This window comes from Megalopta genalis, chromosome 12 (assembly GCF_051020955.1).
Source record: "Megalopta genalis isolate 19385.01 chromosome 12, iyMegGena1_principal, whole genome shotgun sequence".
In the NCBI taxonomy this organism is placed as follows: domain Eukaryota; kingdom Metazoa; phylum Arthropoda; class Insecta; order Hymenoptera; family Halictidae; genus Megalopta; species Megalopta genalis.
Genome location: NC_135024.1, coordinates 8,797,828 through 8,824,380, shown reverse-complemented (window position 1 = coordinate 8,824,380; position 26,553 = coordinate 8,797,828). Strand labels below are relative to the sequence as shown.

The 26,553-nt window shown below is 44.8% G+C and overlaps 1 protein-coding gene across 2 annotated transcripts in view; it reads right to left on the bottom strand.

Annotated features, from left to right (window-relative positions):
• Nucleotides 1-18,051: 18,051 nt before the first annotated feature.
• The window catches only part of Cph (BCL11 transcription factor chronophage), a 49,596-nt gene continuing 41,094 nt past the window's right edge, over nucleotides 18,052-26,553 (bottom strand). For both annotated transcript variants that reach the window (XM_033465093.2, XM_033465092.2), the window contains exon 3: nucleotides 18,052-25,167. In XM_033465093.2, the coding sequence (XP_033320984.2) occupies nucleotides 22,970-25,167 (2,198 nt within the window). In that variant the 3' untranslated portion in view covers nucleotides 18,052-22,969. The remainder of the gene's footprint in view (nucleotides 25,168-26,553) is intronic.

The following is a 26,553-nucleotide window of genomic DNA, read 5'->3' as shown; positions in this document are numbered from 1 at the left end:
ACCCTCTGATACATATTATGATAACATTGAATTATTATTGTGTCAATCATCGACTGTCAATATACAATTCAAGCCCTGTTCTTATCGTATTCGAGTTTTAATAAAATATTTTATCAAAGTCTTCAACTAAAGAATTATTAAATATAGGTGTCGATTATAGATAGCCACCGATAATTCAACAATTTAATAAATAACGAACAATTTTTTATTTCGCTATAACGATCTTCATTGAATGACATAATTACGTGTCAGGTATATTTTGTAGCAAAGGAAGAATTTTAATAAAAAATTCAATTGAATCTAATTAAAGATTGAAATTCACGTGCTTAAGACTGTGAAATATTTTGATATATGTATTTGAACGAGGACATAACGGTTGTGGAATGATCACCACTGCCACGAATTTGTCTACATGGGCGATTGTGGTCATTCGACCCAGGGACAAAGTCCTGCACCCGTTGATCCAGTTCTCGGTCCGGTTTCGACGGTGAACTTCGCCCCTGAAACGGGGCCAGTCCTGTCAACACAGAGGCGCGCGCGCCGAATGACAAATGTTGTGGCGACCGCTAATGTTGCTGCACAACAAATTATATCCGAGGTGATAAAATCTACTAGGAAGTTAGATAAATAGAGCTCGAAGACGACGCGACTATTGTTTCTCCCCTTTTTCGATCGAACTCTCCGCCCAACTCACCCCTCGTTCGTCGCGTCGATCGTCGCCGCAACGTGATTCTTCCGAATTTACGTTGTTTTCCAGGGGTGTCCAACAGTTCTGGCATAAAGATGTACATCAATTCTGGTACAGAACACTGTTCTATTCGTCTCATACAAGTTTGTTGGAAGTAATGAAATTGAAAGGATGAAGTCAGTAAAAGTGAATAGTATAGTAATATATATTTTATTTATATTTTTACTATTACTTTAATAGTAATATTTTCGTAGATATGGTAAAATTTTGTTTGTTATTGTATGTAATTTTATGACAATGATTTATGTTTATATAATATAATGACATATTATTGTGACAGAACTCTTATTTTTTTGTTGCAGGTATCTTGCAGAGCACTAGTTCGGTACACAGAGTCTTCATAAAGTCTGTTAATGATACTACAAATTTCGGAAATATATAAATGATGCCTGTACGAATGAGAATTGAGCGATATTTAACACGTCGACTGTCTAACAATTTCCTGATAATTATTTTATGTGTAATTACATTTTTAATCTATTGAATAAACAGTTCCGAGAAGTGTCGCCGCATAATAATTGCCGTCGAAAAGGGTCGCTGGCGTTTCCTATTCTCTAAGCAGTGTATAAAAACAAATACAAAGACAAAAATTACTCATGTAAATTACAGCATCCCTAGAACTTCGACAGAACCTTCGTCAATGAACGGCATTAATTAATTTAATTATAATTACGTTCAGTGTATGAGTGATTTCGTTCGCCAGCGAAACTCGTGTTGCGATGCGACGGAAATACCATTTCGCTAATTAAACATTCTAATTTAATATTTTACAAGCGTTAATAAATATCCATGAACCTCTCCTGGAATACCGCAAATAGCGTAATTACAATTTACCGTTAAAGGAACGAACCAAAGCTGTATACAAGACAAAAAATCTGTAAATAAAAGTCGAAACCAAAATATTCCCACAACACCATCGATCACGCATCAGCCACCATTGAACTCGGCTTACTCTCAGCTCCATTTTCCCACAAATATCCGCAGATTAGCACCCAATTAATTTCAACGACGCTGGTGACCCCGGAGGCAGTCGACGTGTCGGATCGTTAGAGAGAAAAAAAAGCGCACGACGAGGTCCGGGAACAATTGAGGAGATGAAATAAACGCAGCAGGGGAAAGGTGTTGACCCACGGTTCATCGTGCTCCTGTCCTGTGCCTGCATGCTTCCATCGCTTCCTTCCCTGAACATTAATTTTATTCGACGAAGCCAACGCGACGCGACGCGGTGCGAAGCGGCTCGGCTGCAGACACCGTACGGTAAGTACGTGCTACATTATCGGCCAATATCGGGCAGACATGAGGTTCGAGTCGTTCCGAGCCAAGCACGACCTCCATTAACCGCACCATAAACAGATAATCGCGAATTTCCCGGCGATACCACGCTCGGCCCAATCAGATAAACCCGGCCGTCAAGATATGAAATTATTGTCTCCGCGATTCTCGGCTCGTTCCCTGCTCGCGAAGAGAGAGAGAGAGAGAGAGAGAGAGAGAGAAAGCGAAATCAAGAGAGAACGAGAGAGAGAGAGAGAGAGAGAGAGCAAGAGGGGAAGGGAGAGAGAGCGAGAGAGAGTACAAGAGCGAGCTGGCTGCTAACCTAACTGCGAGGGAATGGAATCGCTGTAATAATTGAATTAAAATTATTCATGGGACGCACGGAGATTGAGGAAAGATGGAAAGGGCGCCGGATTCACGCGAGAGCCCGGTTCTTCCGGATCCGCCAAGGATCATTTTGTTAAGAATCGATTACACGGGGATTGATACGACCGCCCGGCGAATTTCGTGCGCCAAATTCAATGTATTCGGAAATTAGTTTTAATCGCGTTACAGTTTCTGTGCTCTCTCTTCCCGCGCTCTTCACGAATTTGCAGTCATCAGTGAGATCTCTTGATTTGAAACACAGATACGTATTTCCCTTTCTTATCTGGCGACTGCATCGAGAATCTTAATGCAGAGTCAAATTTTGTGCGTAAGCAATCTAGAACTAGATTGCACATTTTTATGCAGAATCAAAATGATCTGCAATCGAGAGAAACGGTATTAACGGTAATATCGAAGCTAATTTATTTCTTCGGCCCCTTGTCGCGCCATTTTCTTTACAGTTACAATGATCAGAACATTTTCGATTGTAACAATTGTTTAGTTAGAACAACAAGACAATTGATATTTACTTTGTATCTACGTTTTCTTAAATATGGATGACAAGGGAACAGAATTTGATTCGGATTTAAAAGAATGGAATAACATCCATGCTTAACAGGTTAGTACCAGATCTTCCGCCGCGAATCTTCGCCACGAGTCAGACTCGTCAAAGAATGGCAAGAAGTGAACTTCTCTGCCGGTTTAAATTGCATCATCTGGTTTGTGTATAATGAATGCATAAATTTCACAATCTAATTAAAACAGTTAGGAGGTGTAAGTAGGTTCGTCTTCCACGTGTAAAATTCGTTTTGCTCTTTTCAGGTCACAAAATCCCAGACCAGATTACTGTTTAACGAAACTGATAAATAAATCTGCGGCGGGAAGCAAATTTAAACTGCGATGCAACGTACGATGATAAATTTCCAATGTAAAATTAGATAATGTATTTGAGGCCCATTCGACTAGCTAAATGTGTTTCATAATTGACTTAGGAACACCTCTCTTCTGAGAATGACGATGTCTTACGTTGCTTCGGCAAAAATTCGGCTTCCACTATTTTGCGCGTCTACTGGTAAAATAATATCGTTAAGCTGGGCCAACAACAAAATAATAATCACTACGACGGGACAAAATTGACCTACCTGCATCTCTCGCAACACCTTCCATCACACAATTGCCAAACAACATGGATTCCGATTCAAGCACCGCTAGGTCGTAATTATCGCTTCCAAAGCTACTTGGTCTTTCCTCGCCTAGCCTCGCCAAGTTCTTGGGTCGCCACTGTTGCACTGGGGTGTGTAAAGCGGATCGATGTATTTTGTTAATATATTTATTCTCATAAATATATATATATATATACATATCATAAAAACTAACGCGGCAAGAAAATTCTGGACTCGGACGCAGTTATTCAATCGCGTTTCGCAAAATTATTACTATAGAAACGCACATTCGTGAATTTATTAACAGTCACCTCGCAGCATTTTCATTCTCCGCAAATCTGAAAGGCGGTATCCCGGAAGAAACACGCGGAGGACGTGAGACGAGCGAGCCGTCCAGCACGGCCGGAATAAAATTCTCGCGACCTCACACGTTATTACGGGGGTGGGTTGATGTCGGGGGTGTAGCAGAGGGTCAGGCGGCGCGTAGCAAGCAGCTCGCGTTGATCTGAAACGTGGGCCGCGTCTTTGTTTGTCTTGGGAAGTGCGGGAGCAAGCCGCGAGGGCGAGAAAGAGGAGCACTCCGTTAATCATTATCCAGGGGTAAGTCGAGAGGCGAAGGAAGCCTCCTTTGAGGCCGGACCACGGTTGCTCTACCCGGAATTCCAGGGCCTTGGATTACAATTTGGCGAGTCCAGGGCGAAGGGAGAGTAAAATGGCCGCCGGCGGTGGGTAGTTTTGCCCGTCGTGGGGTGGTTACGAGGGTGGCTAACTGGGTGGTCGACGAGCACTGGAAGGAGTACGAAGAGAAGCTGGAGGTCGGTAAAGGGGATAGCGGTGGCTGAGGACTGGGGCAAAGGGGGGCTGATGCTAGCCACAACCCCTTAAGGGTCGAACGAACCCTTGCACTACCACACGGAGAGTCCGAGGACCGTCTTCCCCTCTCTCTCTCCACCCTCGGCATATCCCATCCCCGTCGCTTGTTCACCTCGACGTTTCTCCCTCTCGCTCTCTCGTTCATCCACATCTGTGTCTTCATCTCTTTTCGCTTTCCTCCGCTCCGCGATGCTCGCCTTTCTCTCTCTCTCTCTCCCTCCCTCTCCCTCTCTCTCACTCTCTCTCTCTCTCTCTCTCTCTCTATCTCTCTCTCTCTCTTTAACCCACGATCCCTCGATCCCCCTTCCACCTTCGCCACGTCTCGTTCTCTAGCACCGTGTACCCATCCCGGCGTCCCTCTCTGACCGACCGTCTCCCACCTCCCTCGCTGAACAACCTTTATATCTACAGCCACTATACCCACCACCACCACGAGTACGTACTACCTACCTACCTACCTACCTCGGTTACTCGTGTGTTCGGGGGGGGGGGAGGGGGTAGAGAAATGGTGAGAGAGGCCGGAGAGAGCAGGAGGGTGGCACCGGGCCGGAGCGAGAGGAACAAACGTGGCGGTTTGCTGGTTCCAGCGAGGGAGAGAGACCGCCGGCACTCGAACAGGGTAGGAGGGGGTGGCGAAATGGGCAGAGACCGGTGTATATAGAAGTGAAACACGAAGCGGGACAGACAACGGGCCAGGAGAGAATGGATAGAGGGAGAGAGAACGTGCAGAGAGAGGAGGGTGGGTGAGCGCACGGGCAAGGGTGGAATTTTAGAGCCGGGGCCAGCCTTAAAATACACGCCGCGCGAAATACCGGGCGTGAATTAGAGTCCGCGCGTATACACGCTCCTGCGACCACCGACGAACGAACGGACGAACCTTCGGAATTTTCGCAAGCCGCAAACCAACGACGACGACGACGACGAGGAAGACGACGCTCGCCGCCGTTTCTCGCCCCCGCGTTTGTTCGTTCACTCGTTCGTTCGTTCGTTCGTTCGTTCGCTTGCTCGCTCGCTTGCTTACTTGCGTTACGCGCCGCGACGGACTTCCCGCATCCTCGGGGCAAGCTGAATTCCAACGACAACGCAACACGACTCCGTTGATTGTGAAACATTCCGCGATTCATTGCCCGCTCGGCGATTATTAGAGCGGGGCGAGCGCTCTCTGTCGAGCCACCCACTCCCGCCTTATAATTTCTTTTTCCATCGAGGCTGTTTGCGGAACGCGGCCACCGAACACCGCGGTGCCCGCTGTTTAATTAAACGTCGTTGAGACGGAACCGCGTATCGGCGCGCGTCAAACAATTATTCTGGCTTATTGCGCGGTCGCTCTTTCCCGGAGAACCGCGGTCAAAAGAGAATCGAGCCCGGGAAATGTGCGGAATATCTCCGGCTGGCTTCGCGAGTCACGGTCGACAGAGTTGTGGAGCTGTTTTAATGGATTCTGCGGAAAATGTGCTGGTTTTTGGGGGAATGTCCGCGCCTCGTAAGCTACGACGACAGGTATACGGTTTCGAAAGTAACAGTTTCGGTACAGCTTGTTAAATAATGGGATAAATATTGAAGATTTTCTCGTCGAGTTCTAAATTCATTTGGAAACACGTTGGTTTTTCTGTTGATTTTATTCTGTGTCCAAGTATGATACTGATCTGGGTCTATCGTGACCCTGACTTTCGTCAGATAACTTTAGCTGTTATTTATTTGCAGTAAGTTCCGTGAGAGGGTAAATTAATAGATTGTTTCATAGATTTCAAAATGAGCACAGCAATTAAATCTTTTATACACTATATATATAATAAATTGCATAAAATACAACAATAATGAAATACTCTGGTTCTAGCAGATATTGTTACACCGCAATTCATAACGATAAACTGCGACAGCAAACATAACAATTCTTTTATACATACAATCTTTTCTTCATAAATTCTAATCAGAATTGAAATAAATGGATTCTGGACTTTATGCATATATGATCAAAATAAATACGCGAAAACATCAGCAGAATTTAAACGTTGTTTATTATAACTATTAACTTATTATAATTAGTGACAAAAAAGAAACAGATTTTTATTTGATTCCTCTTTCTTTTGCAATTAATGCAGCAAATTTATATTTTGCATAAAGATCCACGGTTATTGAATGAACTTAATTATCTACTTTCCAAGTTTGACGATAAAGAAACAGTATGAAATCCTTCAAGGGAAACGCCATTGCAATCTTCATATCTTTCCCGTAATCTAAAAAATACCATATGATCCTTTCATTTTCCCTGGTCCGGCAGGAAAAATTTGTATCAATTTCCGGAAGCGGTGTCACTCGTGATCACACCTAATATTTCTTCGTTGCTCACCAAGTTAAAAGCTTCTCTTGGCAAGAGAGTATCTTTCAGCCGGGGCCAAGAAACGCGCGGGTTACGGAGACAAATAGGTTACGTCGCGAATCAAAGGCGTACTTTGAATTTTAACACGTCCTGAAGAGGACGATCGATGGCGGCGTCGAGATTTTTTGGCAAGATGGAGATTACGGATTTCCTTTCCCCCTTATATGCACCGGCGACCGATTCCCCGATTAAAAGAAAATCGTCAAGGTTGCGTCGTTACTAGCCCGCGTCGTCCGCAAATAATTGCGCCGCATAATTGTTCGAAAGTGGAAAGTAACTTCCGAGACAAATGCAAATGCGTGGCTGGGACCGAGCGAACTCGAAGAAAAAGTTTCGGCATAACTACCGCGCTAAGGACATTGATTAAAACGACTTAATCCACTTGCTAATTTCGGCGAGATTTTGTTTGGTCGGAAAGCTGTCCGTGTGAAAAACATTTCCGATTCCTCGGATCGTTTTCCGAACGTTCGCTCGAAATTTACACTCGAAAATATAAACATTTTTAACCGCAATTTATTTTTCGCATCAGTTTCACACAATTTTCAGACGTACCGAGTAAATCATACGTTTTATATGATTTCTTAACCCTAGAAAGATAACCATATGACAACGTACGTAAAAGATAACCATACGCTTCAGAGGCGCATACTTTTCTAAGGCGTCAATTTTATACTAACAATGGATATTTATTTAAGTTAATCTAGTCATTTTAAAGGTTTGGCATTATTGTAAAAATAAAATGTATTTATATTATATTTTTTTATATTTTAAGTAATTTTAAACTTAAATCACTAGACCTCTATGAAAACGGTGCAGTCAGTTGTTTATTTCGCAGGCGCCTCTGCGACGTAGGTTATCTTTCTCGGGTTAATCTCGTTCTAAATTCGGCTCAGTTTATAATCATTCATAATGACGAGATCTTTTATTCTACAATTATTCAAATTTCAGTAGACTAATCTATCGCAATGTCCAATTATTAGATTCACGATGTTTCGATAAATTCGGCCCTGTTAATTTTAACAATTTCACGAAATCAAAATATTTTACTTGATCGAATCAAAGTTTAAAAGTTGAGCTGTACGACACGAATTACTTTTTTCAACATTCTCACGTCTTACAAAAACATTGATTATCAAATTTAGGTTCAAATTCAAAGGGTTAAAATACAATACAGTCACTTCTGGTGCTCCAATAGTTTTATCGTTAAAGAGGAAAGTTGTGTTTCCACTACATCGATATCTTACACGTGCGAATAGAAAATTGCAGACAGAAAAACGAGAAACTGCGGCGGATTCTAAATGGAATAGAAATGTTTTCAAATACGACGACGCGAAATATTGAAATGTTTGCACACAGGGTCAGGAATTTCGAAAATTTCGGAAACTCGGTTCAGCAGCCGCGTCGCAAGCATAAATCATCGGATCGTCTGTCGACGTGACGGAAGTCGAAGGGATTTTTTTCCGTGTGCCCGGTCGTCGGAGCTCGGCGACGATACCGCACGGATTTAACTAATAAGAGCAATTAGCGCCGAGGGTAGTAACTAGAGGTGGCTTGCCCGCCATGGCATGTCTCTCGCCTGGCGGTCGCCTCGGTCAATACCCACCGGACAAGATGGCCGACGCCCACTCCAACACAAACTCAAAGTTACATACATTTATGTACTCAAATGTATAACCCACCCCCTCCGGACGGAGTTGCCTTTCTCCTTCCGCCGGCTTCAACCCTCCCTGGTCTCGCCATCCACTCGGCTACACGGACACCGAACTTCATCATTATTATCTCGCTGCCCCGGTATCCACCTTCCCGGCGTGCGTGAATTTTGCAAAAGCCACGGATACCCGCGCCCACGCGAGAACGGCGTCGATGCGGAATACGGACCATCCCCATCCAAAATTAACGGATCGAGCCTCGAACGACCAATTATTTCGTACGCGATACCGCCATCCGATTATGGCGTTAACGTTCGATTTCTATCGGCTGAAAAAATTCTACACCTTTTACTGAAATTTATTTGCCGGCGATAATGAGCGTGAAATTTCATTTTTCTTGGTTTTATAGATGTCTGGATAACAGTGGATAATGTAGAGACATTGCTAGTAAGCGGGTATATTTATTTCAGGAATTTATGTTGGAAGGATTCGGTATATTATTAAAGTCAATTTTGCAACCCTCAAAATAGTCGTCGTGGCTAGTAATTACTTTTTAACACTTTATCCACCTACGTTTTTCATCTAAGAATTCATTTTACAATCGAAGATCAACAGTCGCGAATTTGTTAAAATATTATTCAGAGTGACCATATTTTTCATTCAAAATTCAACAAATGATTTGGATTGGTATAATAATATACATTAATACGATAAAATATTTTAAAAATTGTGGAGCTACTCTTAAAAGAGATACGTGTTAGAAACATTAACACCAGAGACAATAACAATTATTTAATTTGGGTTCCTATTTCATAATTGTATTCATTAGAGAGTTCCAGAGTAGAGAATTATTATTGACTGTTTAGGATTTTCAACGATTGGTTTCGAAATGAAAAATGTAACAGATAAATGAGATCAATATTGAATTACGCGATACCTAAGCGAAGTTACAGTACGCGAAGATAGGAAGTTTGTCGAACATAAGGAATTTCCTCGTCTTTTAATTTTATTCCGGCTTCGTTATTAATATTTATGCTCCTAAAGCTCCGTAGACCACTATAAAATATTCAGTTCGTGTTTACGAAAAGTTTTGAGGGGGCTCTTTGCACGTACCTGGCAAAAGTTTCTTGCAAATATTTGCAGAGAGCTTCTTCTAAACGTTTGTAATGTACAGCATGGAATTATCGTCGTGTCAAAGCCATGTGTAAACAACTGAAAAATAATTTCTTGACCGACCTCGGACGTTCTCAACGAAAATATAAAAGAATCTTTCGTTAACACGCTGCGCGTGCCGGCTATCAACCCTCCAAAATTCCCACAGAATCACAATAACTTTACTAATCAAACTGAAAATGGAAAGTTAAAATTTATCATTGGTATGGTATTTTAACACTTTTGCATTTTAAACACCTTGGTCGAATTCAGTTTGTTCGCATATATTACAATAGAAATAAATTTTGAAAAATGGTCAAAAATGATGAACCATATGTGACAGACGTGGCATTCAACGTGTTAAAAAGAAGAATTTCGATTTCTAGCATTCGGAACTAATGACTTGGTTTTATTTACCACTTGCAAATTTTTCTGCGAGATATATCTGCCACCGGTAAAATAAAACAGGCAGCCCCATGAGAGAGGTGCAAAATAAAATTTCAATATTTCCCGGCAAATTACAAGAATTTCAAAGCGTAAAATTTTAACGAACAAGTCGGGCCACGCAGCCAGCTCGTTAGGCTTCGACGTACCCCTGAAGAGATCAGTCGACTGGGCACGTCGAAGCGGTCCTCGATTGGTCAGCAGAAAGGGGTGGCAAATCCACGCGTGCGATTGGTCAAAGCCACCCTTCCAACACGCGAATACTGACCCTTCGGGGGTGGATTTCTCTCCCTTGAAAAATATCGGCAATCTTTCGCACTCCGGTTAAACTGGCGGCGAGCGAACGCGCCCGTAAGGGGCCGGGTTCGTGAAACGTATGCGGACGTTTCAGTGAACCCGATCCGATTCGTTACACGTCATTGATATGTTCTCGGGCCCCCTCAATTTAGCGCAAAACCATCCTGAACACGTTCCGCCAACGAGATTCATCTCCTCGTAATGAAACAACTTCATCTTTCACCGGAAAACATGCTTTTTAACGAGTATTACTAAAATGTGATTTTTCGAAATTTAATTCTGCAGAATTGCGTCAAAAATTATACAACACAGCCTTTGTAAAAATACATTTCACTTGGTATAAAAACTCTTTCAGAAATGCGAAGATTCATCTATTTTTAAATTATCACGTAATTAATAAAGATATATTTTTAACACTTGCCACGCTCAAAATAGCTGGTTTCTAATTTTACAATATTACAAACTTTCGAGACTTCCTCGAGGGAAATGATTGAATAAATTATGTTATTGCAGCAAGTTTTATCATTAATTCTTTACAAAATCTAAATGAATCCTATCTTTTCACTCTTGTCAAGGTAGGTTTATTGTTAAGTGACGTCACATTTAAGCTTATTCTATTAAGCGGATGATCAAAAATTATTCTTCAATTTCGCTTCTTACAAATATCTGACGAAGATTTTATTAAATAATTCTCGATATGTTACGTTTTGACAGGTTGTTTAATCGTTACAACTTGCAGATTTTCGTTTACGTAACTTCTTTAAAATTGACAATTTTTAATGTAAGAGACTGCTAAAGGATCAGTAGAATAAATTGCGCTAAAACAAATTTGGAAATCGATTTCAGTGAAATTATTAGAATGCTTATAAATTGTCGAGATCTACAAGATGGACATTTTTGTTCCGGGTTAAATTAAAAATATTGATAACAGGAGTTTTTTTTAAATTTTTCTCTCGTCATTCCAAGTAATAGCAAAATTAAATTTTGTACAGTAAGCTCTTCAACATTAAACAAAATTCAAATCATTTAGTCCAGTTTTAAAGAAATTATCGCATTTTACGGGATGTTCGAATACATTTTGCCAGCTTTTTGGGTTAGAACCCCGTAATTTCCTCGAGAAAAATCAAGGTCTGAAACGGCAGGTGTCGGGCGTGCGACATCTTTGAAGGACCTCGCGTCTCCGGGCAGAGAAAAACCAAGCTCGACTCGACAGCCCTACAAATAAATTGAGCAATAGAAAACAAAGGCGAGTCGGTTGTCGTGAAAAGCGTGTCACGCGTCGCCAAGAAGACTTCAACAGCCGCCAACGACACACTCGATTCTAAAGACCAGAAATACACGGATCCTCTCGTTCACTCTCGCGAGCAGAGCAGAGCAGAGCAGAGCAGAGCAGTGCAGCGCAGAGCGGAACGGAACGGAACGGAACGACGGACGGAGACAATCGCGAGGACGAGGAGAAAAGTGGCGGCCACGCGAATCGGAAAATCGAAAGTAAAGTATCGCGGCGCGAGTCGTGCGGTATAAACGGATGTTTGAGTAATTGATTTAGGAATATCCATTTAATTAGGCGGCCGTTGTAAACGCCGGCAGACGGCAGTGAGGCTCCGGGCGACAATACTTCTCCAGTTCTTTATCGGGAAACCGAGAAGGATGGCGCGCGGCGAGGAACGCCGGAGTATCGGCAATAATGAGATTGAAATTAATTCGACGTCGTTGCCGCCTGCCGAGATATTCGACGATAAGATAATTCAACAAATTTGCCCAACTAAGCCTCGGATTTTCCTTCCTTGCCCGGCGCCCGCATTACCCTCCACTTCGTTACGTGCTCCTTTTTTTCTTCGGAACCACCCCCTTCTCCCTCGTTCACCTTCTCTCTTTCCCACTCTCTCACCAGGTTTTTCTCCCCCGTGATATTTAACGCTTCGCCGCGAGACAATGCCCACGCGAAGCAATACTCGCCCTAAACGCGAGTCTCGTCCGGAGACAAATGAACATTACTTAATCTTTTAACCGGGAACGAGACAACGCAACGCCGCGAACGCAGCCGAACTAATCCAGCGCAATTGTTTTCGTCCATGTTGACTGCTTATCTGGCTTAACAGCCGACTAATTCCACGATCTAACAAACTTCGAGTTTCGTAGCTTCCACGCTGCCCTCGCCCTCCGTCTCCGCCCCCCTCCCCCCGGACGCCCCCGCGGCCCCGCTCCGACCCGGCGGGGTAGTTAACCCCCGTTGCCGAGTTTTTCAGCGCTCCGCGAAGGGCCCCGGGAAATGAACACCGGACATTAAGATACAGCGAACAACGTAATCGCTTAGCGCAGCCGAGATCATACGTGTCTCCGGGAGATAGCGGAATGGCGGCCGTTTAAGCGGGAATAAACGCCGCCGCGAGTAATTGCGAAATAAGGGAAGAATGCCACGACGTTATTTGCGCATTTTGCAAATGAGGGATCGCTGAATGCTCCGCGGCTCCCTGCTGCGGCTTTCTCCAGCGAATTAAGTGCATATATAACATTTTTCCTATAAACGTGTCTTGCCCGTACAATTTTCTATTATACTGTGCAGGCCTCTCCGTGATCAATATTTCGTTTATTAACCAATGTAATAACTTCGAACTGAATTATTTATTTACGGTTTAATATAAATCCGACGGTGGATCGTTTTATGCGTCTCGTCAACAACGACTGTCGAATCGAAAATTAGTCTTTTAGCTTCTTTTCAAATCGTATTAAATATATTGTTACTACAATTTCACACCATCGTAACGCTATATTGAAAAAACATAGAAATATTTACAGTGACTAAAATCAGTGTAAATATTGCTGTATTTTTATTATATTTTTACTGGAAGGATTATTCTAGCTAGCAAGATACGTTTTTCCTCCATTTTGGTCTTCGAAATAATTACCATTAGACTGTGGATTTTATGCATTCATGATAGAAATGAGCAACTAAAGTATGAAATTCTGAAGACACAAGATGTATTTAATAATATTGTTACAGCAACTTCCATTCACATTAAAATTGTCTGGTTCTTACAATCGCCTTGGAAAATTTGTATATTCATCTGTATACCCAACTTTACGATTTACAATTATCGTTTTATTCAGAACAACAGGTAATTCCATAAAGCGAATGAAAATGAAATAAATAATGCAGGCTGCGCGAATGGTAAACGTTCCAAAATGTTTCATTAATTTCTTCGGTATTGGAACGCGAAATTTCCTGCTGGCAAGTTTACAACGAAGCCGGGTAGCCGAGTTAGCAAGTTCCGAAATTTCGCGACAAGTCTCGGTTCTAAACACAAAATTACGTTTACCGAAGTTGAGGAACTATACGATCATTTTCTCGTTCGGGTTCCCGGGGGACGGCGCGATCTCTTTCGCTGCAGGGGCTATAGACCACCTTTAAACCGGATCCCATGGGGAGGAAATTTTGTGGGGATGTGTACTCTACCCATTAGTAGGCAACCATGTATTACATCGGCGTGAAGGCAGTTCAGGCAGCCCAGGTGCGAGAAACGAAGTCGAAAGGTAGAGATCTACGTGTCGATATCAGGGCAGCCAGTTCCGAAACTTATTTTCCACCGGCCGGATTGTTGCATCGCGTGAAGTTTACTCTTCGTTGGTGCCTTCGAACCGAACATTCGTTGTAGCCCAATCTGCATGCAGATTGTTCGCTGGCATGCGATTAAAAAGTACCTGTACGAAAAACTGTACGCGCGGTCGTATCGTTGCGAAAATTTCTGCGATGCATTTATTAGTGTACATTTTTACAATTTTTGTGGTTTCCTTTAATTTAGATAGTGGGAGCAATTTTAGTCGACACTTTTGAGCAGAAAAACAATCAGCAAGTTATGATAAGTATTCTACTATAGGAAGAATTTATTTTTATTTTTACTTTTTGACATGTATTTTCTTTCAAGATGCTTTGAAATAATATTACTTATTAACATATATTACTTATATTAGTTATTTAAGTACAATGACTTTACAAAAGTTGTTGTAGATAATGCGCGTTATATATAAAAAATAATATAAATATATATAATTACATATAATTTGCAAAACTATGTTATTATATATAACTATATATAATTTATTATTATATTAACTATATATTAGATATACTTATATATAATTTGCAAAAATATGTTTATTATTACATAATTTGCAAAACAGTAACAACGATACAACAATAACGGAACAGCGATAACAACAGTAAACGCAAGAAAGTAATAATAGTTAACAACAACGATAACGATTCTAAATAACTAGAAAAATTCGCGTGATAAACTTATAACGATCTGTTCGGTTCGGATGTTCAACTCTTTCTCCTTCTCTGGCAAGGGATGTACAGTCGTTTCACGACTTTCCGTATTGCTAAGGAGAGAGAAATTCCTTATCCTTAAAAACCGAAGAGAGAATTATCTCTGAGAAGACAACTTGAAAAAGTCGTCGCCAATGAGAACTATCAAACGACCAGGATCTGGATTTCGTCGCTTTTACGACCGGTCCTTGAGACCCGATCGCGTACGACACGCACTTGGGAGGGTTAGAATTTCCGCGTCCGAAAATTCCTTCCCGCCCACGTTGCGAGTTGGCTACAACCCTAAATCAAATTTCGAAGAATGTCATCGATATAATTCTAGATAAATTCTGAACTAATATTTCAATATTAGCTAGCTTATAAAATAATAAAACCACGTTGAATCGTACTTTCACTAAAAGATAAAATAGAAACACAATGTTATGGTCGCTCATGGCCACAATATCTCAGTTTAGCCAATTCCAAAATATTGATTTTCGCTAGAAATTAATTTACAACAAAATTAATTTACACAATTAATTTACACAACGAGTCAGTCACGGAATACGAAACCACCGTAAATCCTGATGCAACGACATCCATCGAAAATATCAAATAGCGAGGCGCGAAGACAATGGACTTAACCGTCGAGAATAAAACGAAACCGGAACTAATCACTTGGCGAACTGTGTCAGAAATCGTCGTACAGCGATCTCTCGTCTTTGCGCAGAATACAAAAACTCGAACGTCCCGTCGAAAAAAGAAAACGAAAAAAAGAAAAATAGAGAAAGAACAGAAAATAAAAAAAAAGAGCGTTTCTCTCGGAGGGTCAAAGGGGTACAGACAAAGAGGCCCCGGGGGCACTCTATAAAATACATGCACACGCGAAATCCGGGGAACTCGCGGGGAAACGTCGGGGCTAGGAATTCGGCGGAATAGTTGTAGCGAAACGTCACAATAGAAAAAATGGCGGTGGGACGAGTGGTTGGGAGAGGGTGGCAGAGAGTGTGGGAGGGTGGGACCGTAGGCGGCGTTCCACTCTTTCTCCTCCATTTCCTCTTCTTTTTTCGATCGTGCCGACTGCCGGGCGGCCGTGCTGTTTTCCACGGCCGCGAGGACGAGACACGGGGAAACGGAAGCGGCGACGTCGTCGTCGTCGTCGCCGACAACGGTGGCGGAAGTGCGGGGGTTGGCGAGCGTTTGACATATTTTGTCCGTAGAACCGACAGATCAGGGACGAAAGCGGCGTACGAGAAAGGATTGGGTAGGGGGTAGCTATATAGCGAGCGAGCACGGGGACACCTCTGCTCCTGACGTGGAGATTAGTGTCCGCCATTGTGGTGACGTCACCATAGTTAACACGCATTCAAACGTCCGGGAGTCTGCTGGCGAAATTATTGGCCGGCGAGCATCCCCGTTCCCCTGTTTTTCCCTTTTCAGCCCTCCGGCTCTCGATCTACCGGTTGCTCTCTTTTTACGGCGATCGAGGAGCCCGCGCCGGGAGAAGCGATATCGGAAGCGATCGACGAACAAGGAACGATGGCGGATGATCTATCGCCGAATCGCGGCTCGTTTCGGCCGACTACGGAACGTGGCAGAAGTCGGTGCCGGTTGACAGATGAATGTGCCTCCGGGAACAATGGGGCCGACCAAAAATTAACGGCATTGTCTTAACTTTGTGCTACCCGCGCTTCGCAGCCTCTGTTTGCTGCTGCTGCTGCTGCTGCTGCTCCTCTCGGCCCGACTCCGCTCGGATCCGCTCGGCGACGAGTCGATTACCATGAAACAGGGGGAAGCGCGCGCGAGGCGTGCCCCCGCAAGCATTCAGAAGAGAGAGAGCTTTCCCGGCTTTCGATTACAAGCCCGACGACGGATTGTTCCGGCCGTTACTGCCGGATTTCGAACTTTATGACGTGTAATTTTGGGTTTGACGGGTTCGGGAGATGTACGAGCCTGCCGAGACACAACGCGGGTGAACCCATTTACGGGGGCATCTAGTTTCGCACCGGAAAAATCGGTGATCCTACCGTATTACGTCTACGAGATGTCCATTTTCGATAGCTGGATGTTTACCGAAAAACAAAGATTTTCTGCACCGGAGGAAAACGATTATTGAAACTGAGCCGAGTTTTTAGCGTTAGTTAATTTTTGTTAGGGCGGTTTTCAAAGGGCAGTTTCGTATTGCGTACGTCGAAGAGTCAATTAGCTCCTCAGCGACGTAAAATGTGCCCTTAAATAAAAATGGATTCTTCAGTTTTTTAAGATGTGGACAAAACGGGAGTATTTTTATTTCAGAAAATATTTATTTTGCAGCCCAAATACATTCTTCTCCAGATTATCAGATTTATCTGTTAGATACATTCTTAAAATAGCAATACGTATAATGAATATGGAACAGCATATTCAATTTTTACACTGTGTACACAGTGGTCCTTTTTTCTGAAAATATTTCCTCAATATTCTATATTCATATGATATGAAGTGAAATAACAAAATTCTCCAAATTAAACTGACCGAAAGTGATGCACATAGAAGACGTTCTCCATAAAAGTAACTTATCACACCTGTTGTCAATGTTTCAAGAATAGGCTCACATATTTATAAAAATGGATAACATTATGTTCTATAAACTCTAAAAAACATGAACAATTAACAAACTTGATTTCCTCGATAAAGCAGATACAAACGTTTACGCTATCCTCTGCAAATGAATAAACCATGAACAATTGATAAACTTTCGAATATTTCATTTGTTCCCTGAATTAGCATTGAAATGATTTTTAACACCGGCTGAAAATGAACGCACCCTCAATACGACTGCGGCGGTAGACCAACCCTCCCCTCGGTCTCCGCAACCCTCCGTGCACCTAAGCACCGCGTTAACTATGCTTACCTGAGCTGGTTGATGCTCTTGTGCATCGGAAGATGGCGTGGCGTGGTCCCGAAAACGCGGTCGCGCATCGCCGCACCAACGTCACTGAGTAATTCGAAAAATCCGGAGACAATGGGAATCGGTAAATCCGAGAAGATTGTATCGTTATCAGAGAACGGGACGCGTTCCATGCACGCGATTCCTATTGCGAAACGGATTATGCAATGAACGTAATAAGCGTCCAATAGTAGTAATGCCTCGGAACGATTTAAACAATTTATGTAACGAGCTTTCTATAGCCGGCGGAGGCGTATCGAGGATCGCCGGAAGATCGATCGTTCCTTTCGCTTTCCGAGTAATCAATCAATTACCGCCGCGGATCAATTATCTGTTCGTTATGCTAGAAATGAAACATGAGAAAGAAAGGAACGCGGAGGAACGCCCACTCGAGCCGCGTATTAATAAAATCTGCGACCTTATTTAACAGGGAGTCCGTAGACGGGTGGAGGTAAATGAGTCGATCTGGTTTCGATTATTTAAAAACAATGTGGTTTATTTGAATCGCACAAGACATACACCGTATCTGCTATGTTTATAATTAGGGACTTCCCCGCGGAAAAGCCGGCCAAAGGCAATCGCCGGCTTTGGCCAGACTTTGCCCGAAGACGCCAGCGTTTTCGTATTGCCTTAATGTCGATCCTCGGTTTTAAAAGTGCTCCGAACGCCAGGTTTTCTTTTGTCTCTTTCTCTCTTCTCTCCTTCTCACTTTCTCGCCTCTCCGATCTTTGTCCCCTTAACTCGAAATAAAAACCCAGTGATGCCGTCTCTAGAAACCGAGCTTCGGATTAGTCTTTTTACCCTGGATCAGAAGATTTCTCGCTAAAAATCCAATTTCCCTGCTACCGATGTGCCGTTTTATTTGTTGGCCTTCCAACCCCCCTCCCCTCCCCAACCATACTCCCAACCGCGATCATCGTTGCGTGGCTCGGCCCACGCACCCCCGTCGCGCTTACTATATTATAGGAAATACTTCTTCTTTATTTTAAGATTTATTTATTTAACTGTCTAGATACTTCAATTCGCTATACTTCCGACATTCTTTCCTCATTAATCTGGGATTATCTTTTACCATCTTTAGATTCTTTTACTCGATTTACCCTGTGTAGTAACGTTGGATGTCGACCAGCCGGACACGGGCCGGGCCCCGCGAAACGATTCGGTCGCTTTTTCTTTTTTTGTCTTTTGCCGAACGATCGCGAATTTTCTCCGGTGACAACAGCTCCTTCGCGATTCTTCTCGTCTCGCGGGGCTCCGTTGCTAAATCGTGTCCAGCCGGTCAGATCGCCCGTCGCGAGATTTGCGTGTGTGATTGAGTTCTTCTCTTTGTTCGCTGTTCGTGAGGCAGGGAACTTGGTCCTGTGTAGGATGAATTCGAATAAGAAAGACGAGGGGAAAAACTAGTGGAACGATGACGCGCTGCGTTGGCGGTTTCGAGATTTCTCTGCGTTTCGACCTCTCGTCGCAACGAGGAAACCATTTGTACCGGCGATCAACCCTTCCGACGCTGCACCCGCTATTGTAGTCACCAGTTATAACCAGCTGAACTCACTGTGGCCGACTGTGGTCGCCGAAGTCCGCTGAAACTACAGTCGCGCTCTGATTTTAATAAGACGGAAGTTGTTTGGTCTGTGTCTCTTTTTGGGCTCCGGGATCAAACAATTTGTCACAAAATTGAAACTTTGCCTCGTGGGTGTACCAACGACTGTTTATGATTGTGTACAGTGTCTGTGTGTAATGAGATCTCGATAGTTGAACAACTTTTGTTGCGATTCTCGTGGATCTATCGCATTGTCCGAAAATTTGCTCGATTGTTTTTACGGAGTCGCTAAATAATTATAAATTAATATTTTTTTAATTGGTGTATCGTTGTATATAGCTAGTATTAGCTCGTACAGTGTAAACGAAATCAAAGGAAAGTGATTCATTTGTTTCACATTCGATTCTAACTTAAACTCTCCAGATATGTTAAATTAAATCATCGATTTTCAATGATCGATGTTTTCACTTTACGTATCTGTGACTAGTGAGATTGTTTGTTTTACGTTTAAAAAACTGTCGATCATGCTGTTCAATTAGCTGTTCAATTACTATTTTTTATGAATATTTTCGAAGATATTTGACGGTCTTCTCAAAAATCAAAATACGACCGTACCAGATGCAACTATCAAGGTTTCATCATGCGACGACGTGTTTCGCGAGCAAAGCCGGCCATCATGGAGCGGTTAATACGTTTTTTTTCACCGTGGTTTCCTTTTTGGTCAAGAGGTCTGCGTCTCGGTTCCGATTCGAAGACGATAGAACGCGGATTCGAGTCGTTCGATTACGATGAAAAAATTGATGCGACTGATAGTAGTGATGATTTATTTATTTCTCGAGTTCGAATAGTGACGACATTCGTCTGCCTTATTCTCCGCCCGGTTCTCCACCTCATCACCGTCATTCCTTTCTATTCTCTCTCTCTCTCTCACTCTCTCTCTCTCTCTTTCGTTCGTTCTCTCGCTCACGTTCTCTCTCTCCCTTTCATTCGCTACGGGCAGTGCCATTATTTACAATATCGTATAAACGGAGCCTTGCATGTACGTATTTTCGGAATCGATCTAACAAACTTGCTTTCTCCCCCGCCGCTTCATTAAACTAGATAACGAGATTTTTTATCTAGGGCCGTACACGTCTAACACCGAGACAACTATGTTGATATGAGTTTCCTTTTTTTTCCTTATTTAAGTACTTCGCACGTCGCACCGGGTTTCACGCGGACAGAAGAAGAAAAAAAAAAGTTCACGCATTCGCACGCTTCTCTTTTCGGATTTCTCGCATTCGCTCGAAATTTCACATTCGCGATTCTCTTTCTCTGTTTTTAACGAGCACGCACACACTCTTTTTCTCTCTCTCTCTCACACACACACACATACACGGAAATCGAGAGATGCACGCACACCCGCGCGCACCTCCGAGTCGTGTTCTCTTCGGTCTTCGAAGTGATTTACCTTATTGCCTAGATCATTTTTTTTTTTAGGAACAGTCCCCTTCGAAAACGTTTACAACGTGGCGTTTTTAGGACGAACGAAGGAAAGTCGAAGGACGAAAAAAAAACCATCTATCCATCTCCGTGGAGAACAGAAACTATATACCGGTTAATGGAACGCAAAATGAAAAGGACAAAATAAAATACACGATCGACCTCCGAGGCGACGACGGGTCTCGCGTCGCTCGTTTCTCGTTTTCGTTTACCTCAGTCTCTTGGGCGAAAGGAAAGAACAAAAGAAGGAAAAAAAAATAATAATAATATAAATCGTCAACCAACCGGCGGGCGGGATCCAAGCCTCGCGGGTACGCGATTTTCGCAGGATCAACGGATTTCGATCCAGCGAAAGCCGCGCGCGGGCACCCGTTAAATCGCGACAATAAATATAACCAACGAACAAACGCGCTTGTAACGATAGCGTCGGCTCGATCGCGACGGTGGCCGTCGACGAGGATTCTCGCGTTTCACGTCTCTGTCGCCGGTGGTCTCGCGAGAGAGAACACCGCCGGTATCCGTAAATCGCATGCTTCCTTTTTTTTTCTTTCTTATTTTTTTAAAATGATCGTTAGATATTTTTTTAGCGTTACTGGCAGGTAACGATATCTCGGAGCTACAGAAAATCACTGATGATCGACGGACACCGCGCGACGCCGCATTCGCGCCGATAAACCTAAACAACTTTGGCATCTTCTTAACCATTTAAAACAGCTTTCGATAATAATTTAATATCGGGATAAAATAATGAAGACGGCGCTCGCACTCGCTGCGAACCGCGTTAATAATAGTGGCAATGAATAATAGCAATAATAATAATAATAATCATGGTAATAATAATAATAATAATAATAATAGTAATAATAATAATAGTGTCAATAATAATAGTAATAATGACAATAATAATGAATAATATTAATAGGCTATAATAGAAATGGTATTAATAATTAATAGTGGACAATAAAGTCAATAAAAGTACTATGTATATGATACATTTTACATAGGATCGAGCTAGAGCTTAGAATCTAAGACGCAGCTTTACACATGGTTTTTCTGGTTTTGTTTAAACGTACGTCGAGAGTACTCACGGTATCCTAAATCGTCATCGATTTAACAGAGTTCTCGGGATATATCGATGTGTCGAGTTATGTACATGCAGTGTCGTCGGAGTCGCCGATTATTCTTTCTCCGCCGCGGGGAAAGAAACGTTTTCGTTTCGTTGGACGCAGAAAAACGAGAAGAAGAAGAAGAAAAGGAAAAACCGAAGAAAAAAAAATGGTAGCGGAAAGAAAAAGAAAAGAATACAGGAGCCGCGTCGATGTCGATCGACGCGCAGCGACGACGCCGATATAATGTACAAAAAGTTTTCTCCCGTTTCCCCCGTCGCTTCCTCTCTCTCTCTTTCTCGTGTCTTTTCCCATTTGTCTCTAATACATACAGAGTGGTTGCAGGTCTTCATACTATATAACGTAATCCACGTACACGTACACATACGCTGTGCGCGCTCCCGCGCACGTTTATTACGTTACACATTATGCGCAATATATTTATCATTAAATAAATAATCTTCAAATGCGATAATAAAGTCACTATGTTCATTATCCTATGTATAATATTTATATTCTGTATAATTTGCATTTTAGATCTCATATTTATATTTATATATATTTATATATATATATGTATATGTTTATATATATATATTATATATATATATTATATATATTATATATATATAATATATATGTATATACACATAAATATTTATAATTTATATATATATTCATATTTATAGCGTCTTTATTTATAACTATTTATAAGGATATACTTTAAATAACTGTGCTGAGACTCGCAAAAATGGTAACCATTCGTTTCTCGTTTCTAGTTGAATCAAGAACGCGGAGTAGCTCTCATCGAGTACCTTCTCGCTCCGTCATCGAACCGTTTTCCGGTTCGATCATCGTCGTCCTCGTCCTCGTCGTTTGGGCCTTCGCGGCCTCGAGGGTCTCGTTGTTCTCGTGCTCCTCCATCAGGGACCGTTTCCAGGTCCGTTCTCGATCGGTTATACCCTCGCCGACCTACCACCTCTCTCCTGATCCTGAGAGGCGACCTCGGACTGTCCGGGAAAGATCCTGTGCATCACGATACTCCCTCGGTATCGGACGACATCCATGTCCATCGGTCCACGATTGGGACCCACTGTCTCTGATCGGACACCCACGTGTTCCCCAGCCTGTTGGCTTCTCTACTCGTACCCCGTGTCTGTTCAGCTCTCCCGAGGAAGAAGATCCCCTGTTCAGTACACCGGGTAGGGCGGTCTGTGCGGCCACAGTGGCGGGATCGGCGGTAGGCTTCCGTTCCAAGATCAAGTGTCCTTCGTGCTCAGCGAGGAGTCCTCGTCCTGACTGGCCGGGTACGGCATGCCAAGCTTAGGGCCCTGTTGCACCACCACCACGCACTTCCGCATGTGTTTCTCGAGCGTGCTGGGCACCGAGAACGGCATCTCGCAGAATCGGCACTTGTACGTGTCCTTGCCGTGGCGGCCGTGTGTCTTCATGTGCCTGGTCAGTTTGGAGCTCTGTGCACAAGCGTACGAGCACAACTCGCACTTGTACGGTTTCTCGCCGGTGTGCGACCGCCTGTGGACCGTCAGGTTCGAGCAGTTCTTGAACACCTTGCCGCAGTACTCGCACGTGTCGTTCCTCCCGCTGCGCTCCTTCTTCAGCAACGGGCTCGGCAGGCCCTGCAGCGCCAGGCTGGACGTGGTGGCCTTGGTCACCTTGCGGAACTCGTTGTTCTCCAGATAGTGCGGGCTCGGCAGCCAAAGGCCGCCGAAGTCGGGCCCCGAGGACCTGGGAAAACCCTGACCGGAGAATATGTTAGGTGTGGTCGAGGAATTGAAGTTCGTGGGCGACAGCGCGCTGTCTTTCTCCTTGTTATTGTTCAGCGAGTTGGTCAGGTTCGACGGCGACTCCGTCTTGATGAACACGCCCCGATGGTTCTCCTGCAGCGCCTGCCGGTACGCTTCCGAGTACTGCGCGATGTTGCTCAACCCGAACTTCTCCATAAGGTCACCGACCAGGCTAACAGGCTTCTGGTCGACGCGGCCGCCGCTCTCCTCGCCGCTCTGGCCTTGGGTGGTGCTCAGATCCTCGGGCGTGTTCTCCTCGGTGTCCTCCCTCTCCGCCTTCGGCTGGATCTCCTCCGCCTCGTCCAGGTCCATGTTCTCGTCGCAGCTGGATCCGTCGTCGGGTACGGTGTCCAGGCTGCCTTGGGGACTGGCGGCGTTCAGGTTCTCCTGATGCTCCTTCCTCATGTGCTTCCTAAGTTCCACGAAGCTGGCCACCTCGACCTCGCAGACCTCGCACCTGGCGGCCGTCGTCTGCCCGTCTTTCGCGTTTTCCTGATGGTACTGCCTCTCCTTGTCCCGGTGACTCCGCCGGTGCACGTTCAAGTTCGACTGGAATCGAAACTTCTTGTCGCAGACCTCGCACGTGTAGATCGTCTCGGACGCCGAGTCGGCGATGATCGGCGTCAAGGCGACCGGCGGGCTCGTCTTCTCGCTATCGGTCGAGTTGTTGTTGTTGTGGTGGCCGACCGGGCTCTGGTTGTAGCAGGGCGGCGAGTTCTCCTTCTGATGGTTCGCGTGCGTGATGATCGCTGTGTTGTTGGTCGCCGGGTTCGCCGGCTCTGCCGTCTGCGCGTGGTTCTGAGCTGGCTGTGTCTGCTGCGGTTGTTGTTGTTGTTGTTGCTGTTGCTGTTGCTGCTGCTGTTGCTGCTGGACGGTGCTTGGCACCGGTACAGCCGGCACCGGCACTGCCGGCACCGGGGCAGGGGGATTAGAGTTCGTTGTCGAGTTCCCGCTACTTGGTGGAGCCGCGCCTAAGGACGGATTAGCGAGGCTCCTTAGGCGCGCCGAGTAAAAATCCAGGTTGGCCTCAAGCGGAGGAGGATGTGCCTGACCGGCGAGGCCGCGACCATGGGACAGTTCGGCGAGGTTCGCCAGGTTGCGGGCGTTGTTCAGCGAATCCAGGGAGCTGCGGACCAGAGGGTCCCCGAGGTTCAAGCCGTCCATGCCTCGCAGCGGGTCGCCGAGGTTCTGCAGGTTCCTGGTGGCGGTCTGGAGTTCCTGCAGGCCTCTGTACCCGGCCAGTGGATTCAGGGCCAGGAAGTCTGGCCTGAACATCGGCGGAAAGCTGCGCTCCAGGTGCTGAGGTAGCCTCAAAAAGCTGTGAAGAGGGTCGCCGACCAAGGACGCGGAGGATTGGAGCTGTTGTCGGGTGCCGCTGCTGCCGCTCGAGTTCGTGCCGCCGGAGGAATTCGCGACCGACGAGCTTCCTGTCGACTTTACGCTGAGGTTCAGGTGATTCGGCGGGCTCAGGTGGTGGGTGTGCGTCGGGGTGGGCGTCGGCGGGCTCGGTGCCGGCGTGTTCGACGACGAGTTCGTGGAGGCGGACGGGGAAGTGTAGAGCCTGGCGCCGTGGACGCTCTGCACGTGCTGCAACAGCTCCCACGCCGACGACAGCCTTCTGGAACACTGCGAGCACTGCAGCCATCTCGGTTCTGGAACAGACGGAAGCCACGTTGGATTTATTCGATTCGTCGCGGCCGCAGGAAGAAGCCGCGATAACGCGGCGAAAGCAGATTATCGGATCATGATATACGCTCGAGTATAGAGTCGTGAATAGCGTCGAACACCGGGGACAGGCGACACGTTGGACACGTACGAAGAGACCCCACTATCAATTTCCGTGGCACCCTTAATTTCGCGGAATCGGGATTGAAAATCGGCCGCAGATTGAATTCGGAATTCAAACGGCGCGCCTGTGTCAAATTGCTACGGTGGGGGCTTAAAAATAATATCCCCGAGAACGATCTCTCTGTGGGGCGTGCGGGTGGAGACGCGGCCGATGGGGATCGGTTGCCGCAAACGCCCGCTGAAACTGACCCTTAACGACTTCTCGACCCCTCCACCCGCGCGAGCCTCGAGGGGCGCGGAGAGGGACGGGTTTTGAATTTCAATGTTTTTAATCCGGAATATCAGATTTTCGGCCATTTTTCACGGTACCGCAGCTCGGAGCCCCGGGTGTCCGTGGGATTTTATTAATTCGAGGCCACCCTCCGCGACCGAAGACGAAAAGAGGGCCGATAGGAACACGCCGGAGACCGAGATGGCCCCGCCATGTGTTCGAGGAACGACCCCTTATTTCGCGGCTTCGAAACGACGTCGAACGTAACCTCGGGAACATATTCGCAGACCCCGCTACCGCTTCCGGACGTTGGGGGCGATCGTGACTTAAATTTACGTCTCCGAGAGGAACACCGGCGCGCGAGACGTGGTCCGGGGTCGATGCACATTTTCAAGAGGTCTCCCTTACTTCTTTTTTCCTTCCTCTTTTTTTCGGAACCGCTCGCGGTCATGGACAAGTAACTGCGCCATTCCCACTTTACGCAAGGAAACGGCTGACTGCATAATTTATGGCCTCGAGTGCCGCTATGATTTCTTCGACTGGCAAGGATTATTTCGCGGAGCCGTTTTTCCCCGCAACCTTCATTTTCTCGTGTAACCGATAACGAGACTGTCGATTTCGGAACAGAGTGGGCAGAACATCGAGCGATTTTCAGAATATCGTTCTCACGTTTTTGGAGTAGCTTCGTTGGATTCGACGCATTCGAGAATGTTCAGTGCTGCTTTCAAGCTTCTACATAATTCAGTTCGGTCAAATTAAATAGAAAGAGACTTGTGTTTTATTTATACGTCACAGGGTTAATCGTGGCATTTGAATCTTATGCGATCTTCTTCGTGATTATATTTCAACGAGAGTCGTGTATCGCATCTTTGCTTCAAAACTGACACTGCTCGAAAATATTAATGTTTTTACACAGGATACAAAAAGGCAGACGTTCCCGCAGAGAACTCTTAGCAATAAGAGCGACACAGTTGCCGAC